This window comes from Haliotis cracherodii, unplaced genomic scaffold, assembly GCF_022045235.1.
Source record: "Haliotis cracherodii isolate W230 unplaced genomic scaffold, xgHalCrac1.p SCAF_7, whole genome shotgun sequence".
NCBI lineage: Eukaryota > Metazoa > Mollusca > Gastropoda > Lepetellida > Haliotidae > Haliotis > Haliotis cracherodii.
The window spans coordinates 15,809,344-15,832,489 of NW_027266330.1; the positions used below are offsets into that span (position 1 = coordinate 15,809,344).

General features: G+C 40.8%; 1 protein-coding gene across 2 annotated transcripts in view; it reads right to left on the reverse strand.

The window, feature by feature from the left end:
- LOC139447515 (UDP-glucuronic acid decarboxylase 1-like) overlaps positions 1-23,146 on the reverse strand; it is a 55,211-nt gene that overhangs the window by 25,530 nt on the left and 6,535 nt on the right. Inside the window, exons 2-3 of one of the 2 annotated variants that reach the window (XM_071228919.1) lie at positions 20,594-20,636; positions 19,613-19,678 (exon numbers count right to left, since the gene is read on the reverse strand). In XM_071228919.1, coding sequence (XP_071085020.1) covers positions 19,613-19,678; positions 20,594-20,636 — 109 coding nt within the window. Of the gene's footprint in view, positions 1-19,612; positions 19,682-20,593; positions 20,637-23,146 lie in introns of both variants that reach the window. The other variant, XM_071228918.1, reaches the window with a different exon arrangement.

The window sequence follows — 23,146 nt, forward strand, 5'->3', positions numbered from 1 at the left end:
CACACACACACACAGGAGTATTGACCAATCCCTCATAGAGACTTTCCAGCCCTTGCACATGCACACACAGGAGTATTGACCAATCCCATAGAGAGACTTTCCAGCCCTTGCACACGCACACACAGGAGTATTGACCAATCCCTCACAGAGACTTTCCAGCCCTTGCAAACACACACACAGGAGTATTGACCAATCCCTCATAGAGACTTTCCAGCCCATGCACACACACACACAGGAGTATTGACCAATCCCTCACAGAGACTTTCCAGCCCTTGCACACGCACACACAGGAGTATTGACCAATCCCTCATAGAGACTTTCCAGCCCTTGCACATGCACACACAGGAGTATTGACCAATCCCATAGAGAGACTTTCCAGCCCTTGCACATGCACACACAGGAGTATTGACCAATCCCTCATAGAGACTTTCCAGCCCTTGCACACACACACACACAGGAGTATTGACCAATCCCATAGAGAGACTTTCAAGCCCTTGCACACACACACACAGGAGTATTGACCAATCCCTCATAGAGACTTTCCAGCCCTTGCACATGCACACACAGGAGTATTGACCAATCCCTCATAGAGACTTTCCAGCCCATGCACACACACACACAGGAGTATTGACCAATCCCTCATAGAGACTTTCCAGCCCTTGCACATGCACACACAGGAGTATTGACCAATCCCATAGAGAGACTTTCCAGCCCTTGCACACGCACACACAGGAGTATTGACCAATCCCTCATAGAGACTTTCCAGCCCTTGCACATGCACACACAGGAGTATTGACCAATCCCATAGAGACTTTCCAGCCCATGCACACACACACACAGGAGTATTGACCAATCCCTCATAGAGACTTTCCAGCCCTTGCACATGCACACACAGGAGTATTGACCAATCCCATAGAGAGACTTTCCAGCCCTTGCACACGCACACAGGAGTATTGACCAATCCCATAGAGAGACTTTCCAGCCCTTGCACACGCACACACAGGAGTATTGACCAATCCCTCATAGAGACTTTCCAGCCCTTGCACATGCACACACAGGAGTATTGACCAATCCCATAGAGAGACTTTCCAGCCCTTGCACACGCACACACAGGAGTATTGACCAATCCCTCATAGAGACTTTCCAGCCCTTGCACATGCAAACACAGGAGTATTGACCAATCCCTCATAGAGACTTTCCAGCCCATGCACACACACACACACAGGAGTATTGACCAATCCCTCATAGAGACTTTCCAGCCCTTGCACACACACACACACGAGTATTGACCAATCCCTCATAGAGACTTTCCAGCCCTTGCACACGCACACACAGGAGTATTGACCAATCCCTCATAGAGAGACTTTCAAGCGCTTGCACGCACGCACGCACAGGAGTATTGACCAATCCCTCATAGAGACTTTCATACCTTTGCACACTCACACACAGGAGTATTGACCAATCCCTCATAGAGACTTTCCATGCCTTGCACACGCACACACAGGAGTATTGACCAATCCCTCACAGAGACTTTCAAGCGCTTGCACGAACGCACGCACGCACGCACGCACGCACACACTCACGCACACACGCCCTTGCACATGCACACAGGCCGCCTTGGACTTCTCGGGGGAGAGGCAAGCTTGGGGTAAGAGTATCCCAAGGGGTACAGCTGGTAGATAATGGGGTGGGAAGGATTTGCCACACACCAAGGAATCAGGTTAAAGGGTATGATAAGTTTGCAACCAAAAGCAAGAGTCATTATATTTCAGTTATGAAAAGCAAAGGCAGCTCCGGAGCTCTGTGGCCCCTGTGACCACTTCGGGTCACAAAGAGAGACGGTGTATCCCTTACTCACAACCGGTTTGTCACCATTTAAAGAAGACTTGAACCAAAGTCAGAGGTAAAGTGTAATGGGGTTTAACATAGCGCTTAAGTTTATTGCACTTATATAGCGACATGCATGCACGTGTTTGTGTGTGTCTGCTTGTACAAGTCTGGACTAATGCCGGTTTTATTGTGCTTGCCCACTGAGATACCATGGTATTGTTGAATGAATACCCGAATCACACAGGATACTGACTCAGAGCCGACCAGTCCTTGTTTTATCTCATTAATCACAAGTGCCAGCAGGCTCTATCCACAACACCACAGAGACAGTCCCAAACCAACATAGTCAGTTAATTGGGTTTTACTCCGCTTTTAACGGTATTCCAGTTATATCGCGGCACGTCAGCTAAATGTTGGAGGAAAGCCCAAAGTAATGCAGGCCTCAGACGTTTACCACTTCGGTGAAACCCACAAGCATGGGTATGATGCTGGCAAACTTAGAAACATAATTGAGCCGAACCGGGATTCGAACCCACAATCATAGGTTTCTGGTATGCCCAAGGGACGCAACTCTGACTGGGCCACCTGTGCCCCCCACACCAACATAGGAATAGACTGGTTTGATTTGCAATATATCCTGATTATCTTCACATCAATTTGGCAAGGGAAAACCAACTCCCCAACATCATGGATGGACGCATCCATGTTAAGATCTTCTCCATATTAACAATATAATGTGACACCTTAGTGGGCAACATACCGGAGGTAAAAGCGACGATTGGAAAACAAGATTTAAATGAATATGATTTTTTATATTTTGCCCGACCGTTCCATCATTGATATATTAGAAAGATTAAAAAATCCAACCAGAAAAATCATACAAAGTAAACATTTTAAATAATAACTGATGAAATACATTGTATGTACTCTTGCCAATGCCATTTTTTTAACACACGTTATAAAGGAACAAAGAAGGTGACACATGTACATCTGAGAATACTAAACATCCTACTGGTATTACTGTCTTCCCACAACACTGACCAGCCGAAGCAACAACAAACCAAAAAATATTGAGCTACACAAAGACATTTATACTGCGACTGACGAAGCTAATTGATTAGCAAAAGTCCCCGAACCATAACATGATAAATTAGAGTCCTCACACCAATGAGTGAGTGAGTGAGTGAGGTTTGAACTCGCTTTGAGCAATACAGAAGCCAGGGCTGGAGCAACAAGAATGGGCTTTACACATTGTACCAATGGAAGAATCGAACAATCGAGTACTTTAACCATTCACCTGCCCCTTTTTTAAATAAATATTACATAATAAAAATATAAAAATTTCAATTACCGTTTCGACGTAATAAGCGCCCAGGGCGCTCTCCAAATTAGAAATGGGGAGGCTCTTATTAGAATATTATTTGGTGGAAAAAACAGTGATGAAAGATAAATTTCTTGGTTTATGCTGACAGCCTGAAACGTTTATGTACGACAGATAAATTTTTCCAGAATTTAATTGCCCATAATTAAGGGTGCATATAACACACGAATGCGTATTTTACGCGAATAAATAAGTCCTGTGAACATTGATCAATCTGAAGGGGTGCTAATTGGGATTGTTCACTAGCCAATATGTTAGCAAATATCGCTGTGTGCATATTAGAGTGGGGCGCTTATTACGTCGAATACGGAATATCATTATTTGTCATTATAAATAATTGAAAATTGTTTTAAAGTTCATGACAGATATAAGGCAACCTGCCATGAAATAATTGTCTGAATTTGGCTAGGTGAGCTTTAAGTCCTCTCAATACTATCACTGCCACATGTCACAGCAATCATTTGCACAGATGGGCTGCATCCTCACATAGAGCTGACTGACTCGGAACTCGGAACAGACTGACTGACAGACTGTTATGTTTACAAACAAGTGACAAATGTTATGATACAGAATACACTTTCCCCAGCTGAATTATTTTGTTTGTCAACTTGAATTTCTTTTTCATTTCAACCATCGTGTAATTATTTTAGTGGCAATGAATGGGGAAGATTGGGTGTTTTTCCATTGGTCTGTAATTTCAAACCAATATGACGAAACAAACGTAAATTAGCCAGTTGTAAACCTTTTCCAAATTTACTTGAATTGAATTCAAAAAGACTTGCAAAAAATAAAAATGTCACTACATTTGGGGTCAGATGGACAATTTTCAAGATTCTTGTAATGGTTGCTTGCACACCGGAGGCAGCGATGATACCGACAGGGTGACAACTATGTCACGCGCTGGCAGGGATCCTGGGTGAAATGCAAGCTCCTTCCCAGCGAGTGACACCTTCGTTACACTCTCGGTAACATCGCTGCCACCAGTGTGGGCGCGGCCATTACAAGAATCTTGAAATTTGCCCTCTAACCCCAAATGCAGTAACGTTTTTATTTTTGTTTATGTCTTTGGGAATGCCATCACAGTTCATTTTGAAAAGGTTTACGACTGACCATGTTTTCCAGATGAATTTACTTTGTTGTTTGTATAATCAGATTGGTTCGAGATTGCAGAATAACGGAAAATCAATTAACTTGTCCCTTACATTCTTACTTTAACAATTACATGATAGTTTTAATGAAACAGAAATTCAAATTGACAAACAAAGAAAGTAATTTAGCAGGGGTGAGTGTATTCGGCGTCACGACAGTCGTCACTTGTTTGTAAACATAACGGTCAATCGGCTGCGAGTTAAACTCCAAGCATGGTCGTAGTCATCTATCACTGTGGGGAGTTTTGACTGGTGGCAGCGATAGTATAGAGAGCTCTGCGAACGGGATATCGCTGTGAGGAGCTTGGGTGAAATGGTGATCATCTGACTGGGGAAGACACTACTATCCTGAAGACTACTTACCAGTTCTGAGGCCTTTAGAAACAAAGCAGGAGGAAGAAGAAGATGTTAAAGTCATCACCAAACACAGTTTTACCAAACACATCTAAAAACTCGACTGACTACGTTTGCAGTCTGCCGAACTCGATTCTGCAAATGGACAGACAGACAGTTTGTTGTCTTAGTTTCCACTGCTTGGTTGACTCCAGACGATACATATGAAATGGGTGAGAAAAAATATGATTCTAGTTTTAAAATCTATTATAGCATACTTGACATTCACACATACATGTAAAAAAAGAATGATTTTCCTCTGCTTGCCTGCAACCTGCTCAATGACCCACAGATATATTAAGTGAAGATGAATGATTCTGTGATTTCTGTTTGTCCAAATATTGTACATATATACCATGAGATGTTTAATGTGAATGATATGCCACTATAAGAAGACAATATCTCGCGCAATATTACACTGAATATCCATCTCGGATAAAGTTCACACAGCTACAAACAGGAGATAATCTTGTCCTTCATAATATGGGTTTGTCCTTAGCACAAACCTACAAATTAAGAAATACCTAATACCTTTTTTTCATGAATGATATTGTTCTACATGTACTTTTTTCAACCATGCATTATTTATGTTTTAAGGGCTGGTGGTCCGTCCGTCCGTCCGTCCGATACACCCATGATAAATAATTTGTGCAGCTTGAGCTTCTGTGTTCTCATGTTAACAATATAAATTATTAAACATTCCTGTCAAACATTTCACTAGGGGTGACTATTGGTGTGGAAATCACTATTGCTATAACTATTGATATTGCAAGCAACTGTTGCGATAAATATGGATAGTTTTCAGTGTGTCATTTTAGATGGATTTCAGAGTTCAATTAAACCTTGGAACTGAAGTTTCCTTTGAATGTGATAACCATAACAACAAATAAAAAGTAAACTTTGAGATATGACTGATTTGTTTTTTCCTTACCCTAATAATTTAAGAAAAAGAAACTTCCACATTACCATGTGTAAATTACTACCACTCATGATCAAAAGAAAAACAAATTTGAACAGCATTGCATGTATTTTATTGATATGGTAAATACAATCAAAACTATTAATATTCCTAACTGAAACCGATACTATTGATCTGAAACTGAATTAACAATTATTGACATTAAGTGCTTATCAATAGCAATATATCGATATTTCGATTTATCGTGACACCCCTACATTTCACCCCAAAAAGCAAATAAAAAATTAGAAATTATAGTTTTCCCGCATGCTACTGGTCATTCAACCTATCCAATCCATCACGCCTCCCCATTTGGGAAAACAGTCAAATACGGTTACAACGAACTCAAGGGACCACTAATTCTTAGTCGTTATAACCATAATTCGTTATAAGATATGTACAACATATATACACAAAATGGATGGGATGGGAAACAGTTTGTTATATCCGGAAGTTCGTTGTGAACGTAGTTTACTGTATTTGCAACAGGCCAGGGACAAAGTTTTTACGTGACAGACAAATGCTGTCCCGTACCACAAATGTAGAGAATGGACGCAGAAAAAAAATATAGTGCACTCTGAGGGACGCACAATAATATTCATTGAGCCTACAGCGCATTAAGAGCAGTTAGGGGTGTCTGATATTTCATCCATCAATCATGACCACTGTCCTCATCGTTAGTTTAGTGTAAACATATTTTATTCTCATGAAAATGATTGGGCACAAGTTATCACAACTTAGAACGCCCTCTCCCATAGATTTACAATACCATATGAGAAATGTGGTGGAACTGTAGAGCTATTTGTTTTTAAACTGGATTTAATTTAAATCAACATCATTAATTTATGAGATAAACCTTCTGTGTTTTGAAATTGGATGTAGTTCCACTGTAGAGCAGATACCTCTTTATTTTAATTTTGAACCGAGCGCCTTAGGAAACCTCTGTTTAACCAATCAGAATCAAGCATTCATCAATGTCATGGTAGAATGATCATTGATTCATTTCAGGCTTTCAAGTAATTATATAAACGTACAGTCCACTACGCCATTTCATAACTTAACAACACCCTCTTATTGCCTGCAAGGACCCTTAAAATTGTTGTAGTGAGTGAGTGAGTATGGTTTTACACCGCTTTTAGCAATATTCCAGCAATATCACGGCAGGGGACACCAGAAATGGGCTTCACACATTATACCCATGTCGGGAATCGAACCCGGATCTTCGGCGTGACGAACGAACGCTTTAACCACTAGGCTACCCAACCGCCCCTAAAATTGTTGTAAGTCAAGGTAAACCCTATAGGGCGAAATAAGGTCAAGGCCTTCCATGTCCTGCAGTAGAGTCTGTGTCTGCTTGTCGTTTCATGCCGCACTCAGAAATATTCCAGATACTGTAAATCTGGCAAGTGTCGCGCCATGAAAGTACTGAGTGCCTAACAATAGCTTTAACTGCGTGTGAAAGGCGATATCCTGTTAAGATGACCAAATATCAAAGGTACCTTTGCAGGTGTTATATTTGATAAGCAGGAAGCTTCAAGATGAAAGGGTAACAGTCAGTGATTGTTGAACTATAGATGCATGTGTTTAGGTATGTGACGAGGGAGGTTGGAGTAGCGTGTTCATCTAACTGACTGGCTGGCGTGTGTCTGGATTACCTGGTGTTGTGTCAACAACTTGATGCTATGTGGCAGGTTAGGGAACTTAAGACTAATTAGACTTTGGACACTGAGTGACAATGTGTAATATTCGAAACTCAAGATCTGAGGGGATATTTGTTTCATCATGTACTGGCTGGTCTGACAACGTGTGAAGGTGAATACAAGAAATATGCCTCCTTATGTCTTTTGTTTGTTGGTGGTCTGCAAAAATAACTGCTTCATGAAACTATTGTGAGTGTGTGTCCCTTGCAGTTTTTGCAGTACTCTGCTTGAAACACTTTCTAGACCAAAATAATCCAGTGATTGACATCATGAGCAGCGATTATGCAAATGGGATGGGTTGGTTTGCTGTTTAACGCCTCACTCAGCAATATCCCAGCCCTACGACGGCAGTCTGTAAATAATTGAGTCTGGACCAGACAATCCAGTGATTGACACCATGAGCATCGATCCACGTAATTGGGTACGATGACATGCATCAACCAAGTCAGCGAGCCTGACCACTCGATCCCATCAGTCGCCTCTTACAACAAGCATAGTCGCCTTTTACGGCAAGCATGGGCTGCTGAAGACTTATTCTACCCCGGATCTTCACGGGTCCAGTGATTGCTACTACATGTATAAGCAATGACCCTTGCCATCAGGTAACGATAACACTCACTGAACCAAGTCAGAAAGACTCATCCCTCTTACGACCAGCGAAGGTTGACGAGGGCCTACTTTTAACCCACAATCACATCTGCGCTTTGGTCAATAGAAAGCACAGATGCATACAAATTGAGACTACCACTTGATGGCTGTTTATTTACCTTCAATTCATCGCTTCATTTAAAAAGAATTTGGCATAAAGACCCCCCGAGGTTTACGCCAGAATGCTTTGAGAAGCTATTGGTTTTGTTCAGGAAGGTGTGGCAGTGATAACCCTCACCTGGGCTGTATGTGGTTCTTCACACCTGGTGAATGACTAAACAACCTCGAAAACTTACACAACAAGCCACAGCATTTAAGTTAAATCTTATGGCCCACTCATCGCTAGTACATGCATACTCACACACATATTTTTCTTGCTTTATACATCCAGGAAATGTCCTTGGTGTATGTATGAGTTGACAGGACTTAAGCACTTGAGAACTGGATTGGTAAACAAGCAAAAACTTATTTGAATACCGCTCCAGAATTAGAATACAATAAAATATGACAAAAGTACAGTCAAGGAACACAATTGTATACATGTTCTTATTATAGAAACTACGTTGAAACTACGCTGTCGGCGCTGTTGGGTCTCATTTTTAGTAGTAATAGTGTACTGCAATATACAGCAAGGAATAGTATTATAAATTTAAGATGCTATGTAAAATGACATAAGCATTATGGAGGAGCGTTTGAAATCGTATAAATACTAGGCTGCCAACTTTAGAATCTGCAGGAACTGACTAAACTCTTCAGGCCCCCTATCTAAACAACTACAGCTGATTGTGACTAAGGCTTAAAGAAACAATAGTCTTGGTCAGAGCTCCAGATAACTTTTTAAGCAATTGAGTTTTTATTCTAGGGTTTCTATTTTAATTGGGTTATTACATTTTACATTGGGTAATCAATATTTTTTCACTCATCTATTCATCAATCTATTGGGTTTTTCCCAAAATTAGTGAACATTTTAAGATTTTAAAAAAAAATGAAATATAGTTTTAGATGTATATAACTGTTCTAAATAAATTGGCTTGACCCTGAAAGAAGACTTTTAGCTCGTAAATGTGTTTCAGAAATTACCTCCTTTGTACGCATGCTGAAAAAGCTTCATTGTGAATTTACACGAGCTGTTTTAATACATTTGAGTTTTTCATTTAATGCATGTGTTTATGTACGCAAGTTAATTGAAAGTAATTGGGTTTTTAAATTTTTTTTGGGGGGGGGGGGATTTTACACAAATATGCTGCTTATCTGTAGCTCTGCTTGGTTCTCAGGCATCTACCACATCATCATAAAGTCTGCCGCACGTTTTGTTTTTATTTCCCTTTTCCACAAAATATAAAAATCCTAATACTTAAACACAAGGTACAAACAAAATTGAAAATGGAAGAAAAACGAAACGTGCAATGAACTTTATGATGATGTGGGCAGTGCCTGAGAACCAAGACCATTATTTCTTTCAGCCTAATAATCGACACGTAAATTCACTGCAGGCCAAACTATGGACCCGACAGACACAGGAACAACCTGCCACGGGTCTACTGGCAGACACTGATTTTGAACACTTGTCTGGAGTAGGAGTAATGATATATCAAACGAGTAGCCCACACTTTTCTGTGACAAAATCACCCAACAAATTATTAAAACACTTTCATTCATGTGTACTCGTGATTTCGAGCGGCGGTCGGGTAGCCTGGTGGTTAAAGCGTTCGCTCGTCACGCCGAAGACCCGGGTTCGATTCCCAACATGGGTACAATGTGTGAAGCCCATTTCTGGTGTCCCCCGCCGTGATATTGCTGGGATATTGCTAAAAGCGGCGTAAAACCATATTCACTCACTCACTCGTGAATTCGACATCTTATCAGTGTGCAAGCTCAGCCTATGTTACCGCTTATAGATGAAAACCAAGCCTCGCTTTCACACAGGTTGTAAATAGATTCAATGCTAAAGGCCCCATAGTGACGTCACAACCCCGGTCACAGGAAGTGAAAAATCCTTGGCTCTACACCTACCTCATATATACCTTTTATTACAAATCCTATATGAACATGTAATGTTTTCATATATTTCCCATTTCCACATATGTCCATTTATCAAAATAATACCTAAATATAACCCATCCATGCACTGTAGAGGCTGTGAGAACATGTTTATTGAAGTCACATGACCTCAAAATATTATCTCACAGGGTAGAAGTCATTCACAAAAATATGGGTTCCATCTATCTTAAAGGGAGGAGGGGCCAATTCCTATGTTTCCTGGAATCACTGATCACTAAGCTTCCTATATCCAACTTAAAATAGGAGGAGCTACAACTGTAAACATGCTTTTAATTGGATAAAAGACAGTCCCCAGTTTCCCCCTCGAAAAAGTCCCACACAGAGCGGCCAGAAACATAAATACATCTGGCACCTTACAGATAGCATCACATTCTAATGACAGATATGTTACATTAGGGCAGCTTCACACCGTTTGTTTAAATTTGTGTTGACTGATATGTCATTGAGGGTCTAATTTGTATGTCAGGGGTCTAAACTGATGGTTTACAGGTTGTGGTGTTTGACATTTGGTTCTTTCGGGTCTGGACATAGTTTGGACATAGTTTGTCAGTGTTATCACACTGAGCAGACATTTGTGCTTAAATAAATCAGAAAATAAATCTCAAATATGTATTGGTTTATTAGTTTTAATTAGGGAAATTAACAATTCACAGCACCGGAAGTAGTCAAGTTGTAGTCACGTGACCTCTATCAGTAAAATGATTGGCTCAAACCCATCGTCTGCTGCAGCAGTATACTACTGTTACTGTTGTGGTGGACGATTACTTTTGGATTATACCTTGGTTATTGCATTTTTTTGCTCAGTCATGGCTAAATCATGTGTTTCAACTGTTATTTTCTTGGAACTCACTTGGGATACTAGTCTCTTACTAACTATTTATCATGATGCAACTTCTAAGTGACACCACTGGAGATTTGTCAAGAAAGGTATGAACATATTGGAATTCTAGCGCCTCTAAAACTAATGAATTTTCAAGTGGAAAATATCAAGAGTACATTTGTACCAATAAGGTTTGTGTATGCATTAATATTATATAGAATTTTGCCTCTCGTGAATGTATGTGCATTTATGCCATCCAAAAAGTCAGAAAAAATAGAAACAAAAGAAGAAATAATGGTATTCCTCCTGAGAAGTAATGTAAGACATCGTATCATAATGGTAGCCCATGTCGTCCCTGTCAGGTATGCATACAGTTGGAACAATTTTAAAAAAGATGATCCTCATCATTAAATGAATAAACCTTATTATCCAGGGAAAAAGCATTAATATCCAGTGAATATATTTCGTAAAACTAATATGGAAAACTAATAAAAGTACAAAAAAGTTGTTTTAGTAGAAACATCTGTTTAAAAACTCCATGTTGACAGAGACTATAGAGTGAATATGTCATCTGCTAGCAAATTGTATTTACTGTTTGTAGGTCGCACTTGAGAACGAGGCTTGGTTTTTACGGGAAAAGATATCAATTACAAAATTGAGGCTAAGCTCGCACACTGTATGCCTGGAGCCATTCGTGCCATATCGATTCACCCCCACCACTCGCTATCTTATAGTTTATGGAATGGGATGAGTGTGTCAAATGGCATCACCTGTGTGTGTCGGTAGGCTAAAGTCACGAGACACCATGCCTACCCGTAACCTTCGAAGGTCTCCTTCACCTATTTGCCCCTTCAGTTCAGTTCCGTTACGACTTGGGCACGACTAGGTAAATTTGCACTAAGTTTAACAGCGTGGATGTAACTCAGTTGGTTAGCTATTGGGCTAACAATCTAAATGTCATGGGCTTGCGTCCGATGGATTCTCACCAAAACAGGTTGCTTGTCTTTGAGACACATGACCTACAGCAAAGATTGTCCTCATGAGAAGTTGCTGTACTGTATTCTTAAGATTCTCTGAACTATATATGTGCTGCAATAATAGTATTGTCGATAGTATTCATAATAATAATAATTTCAATAGCAGCAATAGTTGCAAGTAGTTATAAATAATACATTAATTATGCTAATTTCAAACCTGCCTATGTCTTTGTTAGCAAGGATTATTAAAACTACACATTAGAGTTACTTCCCTTTGGTTTGAGTAGTGACAGGGAGAAAAATGGCTGCCTTTGAGATTGTCAGCTTTATTCTATTACATTGATTAATTTAATTATCAAGCTTTAAGGCAATACTACTGCCACAGTTGACATCTGTCACAATGCTGGTCCAACAGGACCCTACACTACTGAAATACAATCACAATAGTGTAAATAGCCCCAGTCAGCCCTTGTCACAAGCATTCGTTTTAATGGAGTCCCTGGGTGAGCACAGACAACTAAATACATGGCATGTGTGATGCTTTATGAGTGTGTTATGGTCTGAATTGAGTGATGGAAATCTGACATGGACTGTCCAAACATGAGTGAGTGAGTGAGTGAGTGAGTGAGTGAGTGAGTGAGTTGGGTTTAACGCCGCTTTTAACAGTATTCCAGTTATATCGCGGCGTGTCAGCTTAATGTGGGAGGAAAGCCCGAAGTGATGCAGGTCTCAGACGTTTACCATTTCGGTGAAACCCACGAGCACGGGTATGGTGCTGACAAACCTAGAAACATAATTGGGGCGAACCGGGATTCGAACCCCCAATCATAGGTTTCTGGCGTGGCCAAGGGATGCAACTCTGCACAGTGAATCGCGGCGCCTTAGACGACTGGGCCACCCGTGCCCCCATGTCCAAACATCTTAAGATAAGATTGTATATGTATACTCACACGCAAAAGAAACGCAAGCCGAGTATGCAGTTTACATGTTATTTATTTTCAACAGTAAAGACAAGAAATACTAATAGGGCAAGATTGACAAAAGTTTGACTGAAGACAGTTTAATGGATTAAAAGGCTGATGACATAATTGTTTTTTTCAAATGTTAAGGGCTTACAGAGTTTCGGGTCAATACCCAAAATGTCAGTCAATACCTGGTGTGACCACCATTAGCATTGATCACTGCCACACATCTCCTGTACATTGAGTGGATCAGACGATTTGTGAAGGCCCTAGGGATCCTCCTGCACACATGCAGAGCAGCTGTGCGTAGTTCATCGGCAGTTGTAAGGACTGGGCGCACATTGTGCAGACGCCTTTGAACCTCATCCCACAAGTGTTCGATGGGGTTCAGATCAGGGCTGAGGGCTGGCCGAGGAAGAACACGGATGTTGTGTTGTTGCAGAAAGGCCATGGTAGCTCTGGCAACATGGGGACGAGTGTTGTCCTGCTGGAAAATGTGTTGTTGATGTGCAAAAAATGGAACAACGTGGGGTCTGATCACTTGGTCGATATACTGCTGAGCAGTGACACCGTGTCCCCGACCTTGACCAACATTCAGAAAGCACATGGGTCCATTAAGTCCAATCGCTGCCCATATCATGATGTTAGGTCCACCCCATGGATCCCTTTCCACAACGTTTCTGTCAGCGAAACGATCACCTCGCCGCCGCCAAATTCTGACTCTTCCATCTGCATAGGAGACACTAAAGCGACTTTCATCAGAGAAGATGACACGCCTCCACTCACGATGACGCCAATTGTGATGACCCTGTGCCAACTGAAGTTGTGCTTGTCGATGGCGTGGTTGGAGAACAGGACGACGTGCTGGTCGGTGACATCTGAGGTTGTTGGAACGGAGACGTCGGATCACAGTGTCCCGGCTAATGTGTCGATTATGTGTTCCTATGGTCTGTCGAGCACTTTCACTTGGAGTTAGGAACGGATGTTGCTGGTGTTGACGAGTAATCTGCTGATCTTGTCGAGGTGTGGTGACCCTAGGACGACCGCTCCGAGGAAGGTCATCTGTGGTCTGTGTAGCATTGTATCAGGAGATGGTAAATTGTGGTTATGTTAACGTTGAAATGATGGGCAACATCTTGGACAGACTCTCCAGCTTCCAAACGTCCGATAGCCTGGTTTCTCTGAATTTGAGTTAGGCGTGGCATTGTTGACCAAGGAGTGGTGGGTCCAAGAATCGGCCACAGTTTTATACCCACTACAGTTCGTGACAGTTCGTGCATTTTCAATTTCGCGAGAAATGGGTGCATGGTACCATCTTATTCATTGAAATGGTGCGTTTTGGTGATTTGTTTTTTATGTTGCGTTTTCACTCGGGGCTTCCAAAATGCAACCAAAAATATTGATAACACCATCAGCCTCACTACATGCTAAAGCTCGTATCAATTTATGGTTCTGTGTTTGTTACCTATTTGCTTAAAACCATTTGCGTTTCTTTTGTGTGTGAGTATACATACTTCAATTAAATTTGTTTCACTCACTCCAGCATCCATACTATTTTGCCACAGTGAGTGAGTGAGTGAGTGAGTGAGTGAGAGAGTGAGATGACACATTAACAAATTAAACATCATGATGATTATTCAAGATCATAAAATACTTCACTGACTTTTCAAAAATAAGTGATGACACATATTGAAACAATTTTGATTTAGAATTAAAAAAACTAGTCCTGTGTCGATGACCTGTTAAAGAGATCATTTATACTTATATGCCACTTTTAGCAATATTCCAGTAATACCATGGTGGGGGACACCAGAGATGGGCTTGAAACATTGTACCCAAGTTGGGAATCAAACCTGGGACTTCAGCATGACGATTGAATGCTTTAACCACTTGGCTACCCAACTTCCCCTCAACAACTCTTACATGTGGAAGTATAGGATATAAACGTAGCATCAGACTTCCTAGATAAACAACGGATTTGTCTACACACCCTCAGGGGGGGTTTAATTGCATGAAATTTCTGCATATAGACACTTAACACGGTCACCATGGTGATTGAAGCTTGACACAAGCCTGCTTACAAACGAGAGTTTGCAAAGCATGTTTCAAGTGGACTAATCCATTTCCTGCTTCTGGCATCAGTGCTTCCCTCACACCTAAAGAAATGATAGTTAATTTTTGGGCTTTTATCATGGAAAATATATACAATAACAAAAACCTAGCTTGCTGCAACGAAAAATACAGTAACGAAAGCTGCTGCAAGAATCTTCCTTTTGGGGATTGTAGGCATCAAATAATTGAATTTGTTCCATATTGGGCTACAAAAGTATAACTAACAAAGAAAAAGAAGGTTTGAGTAAACATGGCCAAAACTTTAATGTTAATTTTATATTTTTGTTTGTGCAGTGATCAACATATCCTTTCACCTATTATTAACATTGATGTCTACACAACAGATGTATATATTTGTCACCTACGGAAGGTTTTTCCATTTATTTCCAGTTGTCATTTATCATTCAGAATTGTCTGTGAACGATCACATTTCTTCTCTGTATCAAGTTACTATTTTCTATCCCAGAATGCAATCTATTTTTCCCTGGGCATGTGCAGTACGTCATTTTGTTTTTCTATATTAACAACAAGGGCCTCAATGTCGTTCAGCTTGTTTCCATTGTTCTCTCAGCTGTCATTACGACCCTCCATCCATCCCCATCTTCACCAAGGGGCTGGCTCGGAAGGGGCTTTGCAAGCCAATCATTCTGTAAACTATCATTATATGGCTTGCGGCCCCCAAAGTATTTTCATTTTCACTCATACCCGAAGGGAATCACCCTTTCTACATATTTCCATTTTATCTTTTTAGATCTACCCGCAGGGTTCTAATTAATTTTTATATATATTTCAAATTTACTTATGCAACCCGCAGGGCTGCCTTTTTATACTACTTACCAGCAGTGTAAGTTACCTTTCCAACACCGAGTCAGCCCCCGAATCTTATGCCAAGTATTGTATATAATAAACATTTGATCGTACTCAATTATTTTGTTGTCACTGCACAAATGGACAGAAAACATTGGAATTTATTAAATGCAGGAAACATCATCATCTTGTACATCTTCCTCAGCATACATGAACCTTTCATAAGGAATCAGATGACCCAAGAATATCTCTAGGTTGAATTATGTCTTCAGCAACCCATGCTTGCCGTAAAAGCCAACTATGCCTGTCGCAAGAGGTGACTAATGGGATCGGGTGGTCAGGCTCGCTGACTTGGTTGATGCATGTCCTAGTATCCCAATTGTTTATTTATTACCCCTAATGCAACAGGTTTATTTCCATCATGTCAGTGCATCCATATTCAAATTGTTTCCATGGTTATGGTTCTTTCATGGTGAAAGTGTTCTGATGAATATAATGATCACTTGGTTACAACACTCTCATGGTTACATCATTGCCATGGTTACAGTGCTTCAAAGGTTACAGTGCAACCATGGTTACATTCTTGTCATGGTCACAGTGTTCTGATGATCATAATGATCATCTGGTTACTGGTGAGTATGGTTTTACGCCGCTTTTTGCAATATTCCAGCAATATCACGGCGGGGGACACCAGAAATGGGCTTCACACATTGTACCCATGTCGGGAATCAATCCATGTGTTCAGCGAGGTGAGTGAACGCTTTAACCACTAGGCTACCCGACAGCCCCTACAATACTTTCAATGACCCGACACAATATAGTCTTCCTCTACAAATGACTGCTCTTCACAACAGCAGTGGGAACATGGTGTCCAACAGCTGTAAGCACTTGGATAGAATCCTAGCTCAGGGCGTATGAATTTGAAAGTTGTTACATACGCCTCCACAAGCAGGACTGCCATGATGCTTTCAGATATTAAGTCTTACATCTTTCATCATCATTTTCTTAAATAATAAGACTACATATTCTACAGACAATAACTAATGTCAAAATCAATCCATAGTTTGAAGGGCTGTACTGGAGAAAGAACAGTATTTATATTATAACTCAATACAGAACAATTACATTCGACCTTTCCTTAAAAACTTTCTTTAAAAAATACAAGAAAACACCATTTTGCCCACAGGCAGTTTCTTAACTTCTTAACTGGCCTTGTCTCATACCTGGCCTCATCTCACACCTGGCCTCGTCTCAAACCTGGCCTTGTCTCACACTTGGCCTTGTCTCACACCTGGCCTTGTCTCACACCTGGCCTCATCTCACATCTGGCCTTGTATCACACCTGGCCTTGTCTCAACCCTGGCCTTGTCTCACACCTGGCCTTGTCTCACACTTGGCCTTGTCTCACACCTGGCCTCGTCTCATACTTGGCCTCGTCTCACACCTGGCCTCGCCTCATACTTGGCCTCGTCTCACACCTGGCCTTGTCTCACACCTGGCCTCGTCTCACACATGGCCTTGTCACACCTGGCCTCATCTCACACCTGGCCTTGTCTCACACCTGGCCTCGTCTCATACTTGGCCTTGTCTCACACCTGGCCTTGTCTCATACTTGGCCTTGTCTCACACCTGGCCTTGTCTCACACCTGGCCTCGTCTCACACCTGGCCTTGTCTCACACTTGGCCTTGTCTCACACCTGGCCTTGTCTCGTACTTGGCCTCGTCTCACACCTGGCCTTGTCTCACACCTGGCCTTGTCTCACACTTAGCCTTGTCTCATACTTGGCCTCGTCTCATACTTGGCCTCTTCTCACACCTGGCCTTGTCTCACACCTGGCCTTGTCTCACACCTGGCCTTGTCTCACACTTGGCCTCGTCTCACACTTGGCCTTGTCTCACACCTGGCCTCGTCTCATACTTGGCCTCGTCTCACACCTGGCCTTGTCTCACACCTGGCCTTGTCTCACACCTGGCCTTGTCTCACACTTGGCCTCGTCTCACACCTGGCCTTGTCTCACACTTGGCCTCGTCTCACACCTGGCCTTGTCTCACACTTAGCCTCGTCTCACACTTGGCCTCCAGATAATATCCTGGAAATTTTTACCTGTGCAAGAAAATCTCCCCTGGTCCAAAAGCAATGAGATTTTTTTTTGTGTGATGAGATTTTGCTAATTTTCAGAGATATTTCATCTTCACACAGGGATGAAACTGTATTTGATTTTTGGTACTTGTGACTCAAATAATGTTGCAAGTAATATTACTAGATTATATAGATATATCCTCAGATATCCTATTTTTGAACATCAATTATTCCACTGGAATACATATATTTAGCATATATTAGCATTAGCATGAACAAAAAATTACATTCAACTTATATTTCTGTTCATTGTCTACTTTAGGAGAAATCACACCAATTTGTATGTATTTCTGTTCATTGCTGACTTGATGGGGAATCATTCTCGAGAACAATTATAGATCGTTTAGGAGGCATGTTTACCACCATCAGCTGTTCATTTCATTGGCATGCCGGAGACAACAATCTGCAGTTATCAAATTTCGACAATGTGTGTTTAGATTGTAAATCAATATATTTAGAGTGATGACATGAAATAGCGACTGTTGTAAATGGTATTACAGTTTGTTGGCAAAAAATATATTATTTACATTCCAGTGCTTTTGCAATTTTGCTGTCTTATATCTGTCTGAAGTGTGTACCATACATGAGGCCGGGTCTCTGACCGTATCAAATGAAATCTTATCAATATGGACTTTTCAATTAATTAGAGTGAGTGAGTGAGTTGGGTTTAACGCCGCTTTTAACAGTATTCCAGTTATATCGCGGCGTGTCAGCTTAATGTGGGAGAAAAGCCCGAAGTGATGCACTTTGGTGAAACCCACGAGCACGGGTATGGTGCTGACAAACCTAGAAACATAATCGGGATTCGAACCCACAATCATAGGTTTCTGGCATGCCCAAGGGACGCAACTCTGCACAGCGAATCGCGGCGCCTTAGACGACTGGGCCACCCGTGCCCCCTCAATTAATTAGAAGTGACAGTTCATTATACAATGACTATTGCTCCAGGTTCACCCTCTTGTTTAATAAGCAACAATTAAGTCATTTATTTCACATAGAAGGCAGCCAGGAAATGTTTACGAGTAACCGGAAGTTGAAAAGACTGTTGACATTCATAATGTATAAGAGTTACATTTGAATGATTAAGTCACAGTTTTCAATTTTTATGGACAAATTTGGAAGCAAAAGTATCGTGGATTATTCTTAAAAACCTAAATCCAACTTGCTGTTTGGCCACTGGAAATAGTTAAAATATTTTCATTATGCACAGTGGCCATTCTTGTCTTGCACAAGGGTACGTTCATTTAAACTCTTCCACCGGTGCCGTCACCGGCTAGGCGAATCTCATCTAAAATACAGTTATGGAAAAAGAGTTGTATGCATATTAATTTTTCTTTCTTGCTGTCATTCCAAAATCAAAATTTGCTCGTGTTTTGAAAATTACCCGTGATTGACTTTTTTTCTCTTGATTTCTACGTGGATGTACATACATGTAGATCAACGTCTTTGATTTTTGCTAGGATGTAAAAAAAATATGTTTAATGATTTGTAGATCACGGAATAAGTTTTTCGTGCGCTACCAAACTGTTTAGTTTGTAAAAACAAACATTTGTTTTGCCAATCACACCCGGCCTCATCTCACACCTGGCCGTGTCTCTCACCTGGCCTTGTCTCACCTTCCAGATTCAACACAAATGTATTTGTAAACTTCATGATGAGAATATTCTACACTCACCCTTTTTCAAGATCCCGGATTTTAGTTTCAAGCACGTGAAGTTCATTTTCTATGTATCTGTCCGAACTTCTGAAACAGAGAAACCATTGTTACAGTTACAACAAGTATAGAGATGACCAGGACACCTTAAACATTAGTGAAGTGTTACTTATATGTACGAGCCCGGTGAAGATCCCAGGTCTTGAACAACCCATGCTTGCCTTAAAAGGCAACTATGCTTGTCGTAAGAGATGACTAACGGGATCAGATTGTCAGGTTCTCTGACTTGGTTGAATGCATGTCATCGTATTGGCTGGATTTATGCTCATGATGTCAATCACTGGATTGTCTGGTCCAGACTCGATTATTTACAGGCCGCCGTCATATAGTTGGAATATTCCTAAGTGCGGCGTTATACAAACAAATAAACCAACCAAAACAAATCTTTGTGTACAGTGTGTGGAGTGTTTTGATTCGTTTGTTTGTTGTTTAACGCCGCACTCAGCACTATTCAAGCTATATGACGGTGGCCTGTAAATAATCGAATCTGGACCAGACAATCCAGTGATTGATATCATGATCAATTGGGATCGATGACATGCATCAACCAAGTCAGCGAACCTGACCACCCGATCCCGTAAGTCGCCTTTTTAGACAAGCATAGTTGCCTTTCACGGTAAGCATGGGTTGCTGAGTACCTATTCTACCCCAGATCTTCACGGGTCATGTGGAGTGTTACTTACACAAGCATGGGTACAGTGCAGCTACACTATCGTGTCAACACAGGGAAGACAAGCACTGGTACAGTGCAGCTACACTATCGTGTCAACACAAGGAAGACAAGCACTGGTACAGTGCAGTTACACTATCGCAACAATGAGAACAATTATAGAGTACTGGTGATCTATTCTGACACAGAATCCCATGGGGGAGGAGAATGGGGTACGGGGGAGGAGAATCGGGTACATGGGACCCTGTTGGCTTGTGGTAGAAAGAACTCACCTCTTGTGTCTATCATCAAGGCCAGGCAGACTGCCATAGACAACTGAAATGGAGATCACAAAGGATGCATCAACGACCACTCTGAGATGAGCATTGTGTTGTTAACAAGGCCAGACATTTTTTAACTTGTTTTCCAAATCTGTTGACGCCCAAAATTTGAAATGTGAAAGAAGGAACAAAAATAAAACCAGTGGGTTTGTTATTCCGCTGACGCAAGCATTAAGTAAAATGTGAAAAAACTTACTCACTTACTGTTGTTTTCAATACGGTATATATAAATAAATTAAAATTAAACCATTAAACCTATTGAATTTATTTCTTAAAAACCCTCACCCCCATTTTATTTTATGTCTTTCGTACCTATTTAACATCTTCAGGAAATGAAAGGAAATGCAAAAAAAAATATTGGAATAATTGTATTTTAATTATTTCATCCTACCAATTTGAGTTTTTGGGCCAGAAATGCTTAACCTACCCAAAAATCTGGCTTAAATAACATCTATACCAGTCAGTTCTATTCAGTCAAATAAGTAAACATGATAATAGAATATATACCATATATACTGATGGAAACAAATAAGGGAACAATGAAAATTATTGGGAAATAAGATCTACTGTCAGTACATTTGAAATAGCGTGCATATAAATTCAACACATATCAGAAACAAATGTTGAGATGTGTTTGTGTGTATTTGGTCATGTTGGTAGACAAGGCAGGGAACCCATGACATCATGTCATTTTACTGTGTTTAAAACTGAGTGTTCCCTTTTTCATTCAATCAGTACAAAACATAACCATGGATGGATGGATGGATGGATGGATGGACTGACTGACGGACAGATGGATGTGGATGCCAGTGCGAGAAAATAAGTCATAGCAGTCTTCTGGACCAACGGCTAAATTCCACCTCAAATATGTGTAATTGGAATAAAATAACTGATAAAATACAACAGCTGTCAGCATCACTGAAGTACTGATATTGACTCAACAACAGTTGTATTTTCTCTAAAGCTGGATCAATAATCACTCCATTGTTAGTCTCCTGATACTGACTGCTGTTTCAGGGTAGCTTCATCACACTGGCTTTCAGACGGAGTACTGCTCATTACAAAAATAACTTGGTCTAATGAGGTTACCTGTCAATATTAGTCCAAGCATAAGGTACAATATACAGTATATGCATGGATAATTTTGTACTAAATCAAAAAATGGACGGTGAAGATCCGGGGTAGAATAGGTCTTCAGCAAACCATGCTTGCCATAAAAGGCGACTATGCTTCTCGTAAAAGGCGACTAACGGGATCGGGTGGTCAGGCTCGCTGACTTGGTTGATGTATGTCATCGTATCCCAAATGCGTGGATCGATGTCATGATGTCAATCACTGGATTGTCTGGCCCAGACTCGATTATTTACAGACCGCTGTCATATAGCTGGAATATTGCTGAGTGCGGCATTAAACAACAATCAAACAAACTAAATTGAAAATAGCATGACAATTTCAGAAATGGGAATAAAGTTTCATAGATAACAGTAACCCACGTTTATAGCAACCACACTGATAACGAACTGAAGGATGTAACGAACTGATTTTTCAGTCCCGGTCACTGGCTGTGTATTTAAATAAAAAAAATAAATGGATAAAGAACACGCTTAAAATGAAATAACCGATATGGCGAACTCACTTTGTGGTCCCATGCGCACTCTGTCAACGACAATGCTCATGTTTATAATGAACTGTTAATCTCGGAGTTGTCATCTGTCACCTATCAGCCACGTACGGCTGCTCAAAGCAGAAATAAACAATTGCCTGCAAATGATTCACTGATTAAGTACAGCACATTGTCCTCCCTCAATTAACAATGGTAAAAATGTGATCAGGCTATAGCCTTTGAAGTGGATATATTCTGTTGAAATGTTTATAAATTCTGTTGAAATGCTTTTAACTAACTAAAATTAGTGCACCATTTGAATTTGTTATAACCGTCTTTTACTATCATGGACACTATAGCCCCTCTCTTTTGTAAGTTACGCTCTGGTGATGATTGTTTGTTGGTTTGTTTGTTGTTTAACCCCGCACTCAGCAATATTCCAGCTATATGACGGTGGTCTGAAAATAAACGAGTCTGGACAAGACAATCCAGTGAGTGATATCATGAGCATCGACCCACACAATTGGGATACGAGGACATGCATCAACCAAGTCAGCGAGCCTGACCAACCGATCCCGTTAGTCGCCTTTTACGACAAGCATAATCGCCTTTTACGCCAAGCATGGTTTGCTGAAGACCTGTTCTACCCGGGATCTTCACGGGTCCTCTGGGTATGAAGGTAACCTCTATATGTGTTAAGTACATCCTGTTGCCAATGAACCATCAAAAGGCACCAGTTCACCATGTTATGCTCTGGAAATGAATGCTACATGTACTTGCATAATAAGTTGAGTTTGTTGCCGAGGTATTGACATAAAATATTGTTTTTAAGAAATGCAACACATTGACCATTATTGACATTGCAAACATTGTTCTCTCTCCCAACCTGTTACACACAGGAA